This window comes from Elephantulus edwardii, unplaced genomic scaffold, assembly GCF_000299155.1.
Source record: "Elephantulus edwardii isolate Elephantulus edwardi_28Jun2011 unplaced genomic scaffold, EleEdw1.0 scaffold00049, whole genome shotgun sequence".
NCBI lineage: Eukaryota > Metazoa > Chordata > Mammalia > Macroscelidea > Macroscelididae > Elephantulus > Elephantulus edwardii.
Genome location: NW_006399799.1, coordinates 5734100 through 5737178, shown reverse-complemented (window position 1 = coordinate 5737178; position 3079 = coordinate 5734100). Strand labels below are relative to the sequence as shown.

The window sequence follows — 3079 nt, the reverse complement described above, 5'->3', positions numbered from 1 at the left end:
GGACTGGAGCAAAAGTGCAACAATGAATGAATGGAAATCCAAAGTCTCTGTAAATTTTCATTAATATTAATAATAATTTAAAAAGATCCATCCTTTTAAAACTGATGGATAACTTGTTCAATTTTCCCATTAATGGCCTCATCTCTGGTGCTCTTTCCTGTTCTGCGTCATGATGTCTCATACTTTCAAAGAGATAATTTAACTCTAACACTCATTGTCACGATGACTACATGTTAATATGGCTTATTTTGTTAACTAGCCAAATGCCCTCGTCTTTCTCCATTCCAAAGACTCACTTTTTGCTGAGAGACTAAGTAATTCCATAAAACTATAATTCTGGATGAAGGAGAATTTTCAATAGAGAGAAGCCAATAAGAAACAAAGAAAACTTTCAAAGTCCTAACATTTATATTTTCTAGCAAGGTTACAAACTATTGTTCATAAGGCTGTTGAGAGTCGTAGTCAACCTGATGGCAAATAACTACAAGAAGAAGTTATGTAAAAAGTCCTTAACAATAATGTAATAATACAAATAAGGGGTAAGGGGGATTTTCACAAGCAAATATCTTAATTTTGCCAATCAAAATACTTAATTTTTTGCTAACAGTGCTATTTATCTCCCATGGTAGGAATCACACAGAGATAGCTATGGCAAAATATAGAAAAAATAAGATAAGAAAATAAATGAATAACTTTCATAAGTGATTGGCTTTTCTTACCTTTGATGAGGTACAAGAATATTATTGATTCCTCCAAGCTTAACATTTATTTTTAGGCACAAGTTTGAAAGAGTTTGAGGAGATGTTTTGATTACATTCTTGACTTGAACACACTGTGTGGCCATACCCAGAAGTGTGTCTCCTACACGTTTCACCTCCGCTACAGAAAAAATAGAAATACCTTTAGTCGAAAAAAGGCCAAATTTTACTTACACTAAAGCTACTATATTTTTCCACTTATATATAACTATTGTATTACAAAACAGCAACAATTATATCAATATTAAAATTTTTGTTTTGTTGTTTGTTGTTATGTGCTGTCGAGTTGTTTGCAACTCATAGCGACCCTATGTACAACAGCCCTAAACCGTGCTCTATCCTGTGGCACACCCATCCCAATTCCCCCAGTCACTGAATCAATCCACCTCATAGAGGGTCTTCCCCTCCTGCGCTGTCCCTCTACTCTACCCAGCATGATGTCCCTCTCCAAAGACCTGTCTCTCCTTACAACATGTCCAAAGTATGTCAGACGAAGCCCCAGAATCTTTGCCTCCAAGGAGTAGCCTGGTTTAACTCTCTCTAGGATGAATCTGTTGTTTTCTTGGCAGTCCATGGTACATTCAATACTCTTCTCCAGCACCACAGCTCAAAGGCGTCAATTCTCCTTCTATCCTCCCTAGTCATTGTCCAGCTCTCTGATGAAGTGATTGCAAAGACCATGGCCTGTATCAGGCGCACCTTAGTCTCCAAAGAGACACCGTTGCTCTTGAGTACTTTAGAGAGGTTCGTAACAGCAGACTTTCCCATCGCAATACGTTTTTTGATATCCTGGCTGCTGGTGCCAAGAGTGTGGAGCCGAACAAACTGAAGCTGTGAACAATCTCAATCTCTTTGCCATCCATCCTGATGCTACCGATTGGTCCAGTGGTGAGAATTTTTGTCTTCTTGACATTGAACCTCAGTCCATACTGAAGGCTGCAGTCCTTGACCCTCTGCAGTAAGTGCATGAGGTCCTTAGTTTCAGCGAGCAAGGTTGTGTCATCTGCATAATGCAGATTACGCTATTAAAATTTAAAGTATAACGCCTTAAGGTTAGTTTAAGTATTTAGTGATAATTTTTCTGGTTGTTTGCTTTTAAAAGGGTTTATATTTTATCCTATAAAAATATTATAAACACAACAATTGAAACCATAAAGAGGAAACAACCTAAATGTTCATCAACAGACATAATGACAAAATGTGGTACATGCCACATAATGGGCTATTACTCAGTCATAAGGATAAATAAAGTTCTGAGACTTGCTAAAAGATGGATGATTTCTGCTAACACTATACTGAGTGAATTAAATCTATCACAAAGGGGTAAATATTTCATGATCTCACTTATACCAAATGTTCAGAATAGGCCAGTGTGTAATGAGAGAAAGGGGAAAAGGAAGCACTGAGCTGTTCATTGTTTAGGAAGCAGTGAATTTCTGTTTATGGAAATGGACAATTTTATAAAAATTATTAATGAAGGTTGTCTAATATGGTTCATATAATTAGTACCACTGAAAAACAATGTACCCTTGAAAAACACTGACTTGGCATATATTGTGTTACATGTATCTTTATAATAATAAAAAAGAAAAAACATAAAAGAAAAAGATAATATTCTCTTATTAACATTTCACTGTATTTTCTTTCAGTAATTTTCTAATTAATATTATATTATTATGTAGTCATAAACACATATGCTTAGTTTCAGTCCTTTAACTTTTAGTAAAAAAATGAAGTTATATACAATGTACTCTTCTCTGCCACTTTAACTTTGATTAAAAGTTCAGTGTATATAACCTCTATACAAAACAAATGGCAACATTTTAAAATAAATTCGAGATCTTATCACACATGATTCAATTGTTACAGAAAAGTTTGTTGGAAACTAAAAAAGCTGAGTATAGAATTACTATATGACTCAGTCAATCCCAGTCCTTAGTGTACTCAAAAGAACTGAGATCAGGAGTCTCATACAGATATACTTGTGCACCATCACCTACAGAAACATTCCTCATAATATTTAAAAGGTGAAAGAAATTCAAGTATTCATAGAAGAATGGGCAGATTATCTATCTATCTATCTATCTATCTATCTATCTATCTATCTATCATCTCTCCAGACAATGGACATTTATTCTGCTATATCAAGAAATCCAGCTGGGCATGTGGCCAGGAGGGAGCTGTCCTTGGAGAAGGACATCACGCTTGGAAGGGTGAAGGGACAGTGGAGGAGAAGACGATCCCACATGAGATGGATTGCTACAGTAGCTGGGGAATGAGGATAGGAGTGTTGGAGTCAGTGAGACTGGCTCAGGACAGGG

At 36.0% G+C, this 3079-nt stretch overlaps 1 protein-coding gene across 2 annotated transcripts in view; it reads right to left on the bottom strand.

The window, feature by feature from the left end:
* Nucleotides 1-3079, bottom strand: part of AGO3 (argonaute RISC catalytic component 3) — a 220630-nt gene that overhangs the window by 32249 nt on the left and 185302 nt on the right. For both annotated transcript variants that reach the window (XM_006886442.1, XM_006886443.1), the window contains one exon: nucleotides 720-879. In XM_006886442.1, the coding sequence (XP_006886504.1) occupies nucleotides 720-879 (160 nt within the window). The remainder of the gene's footprint in view (nucleotides 1-719; nucleotides 880-3079) is intronic.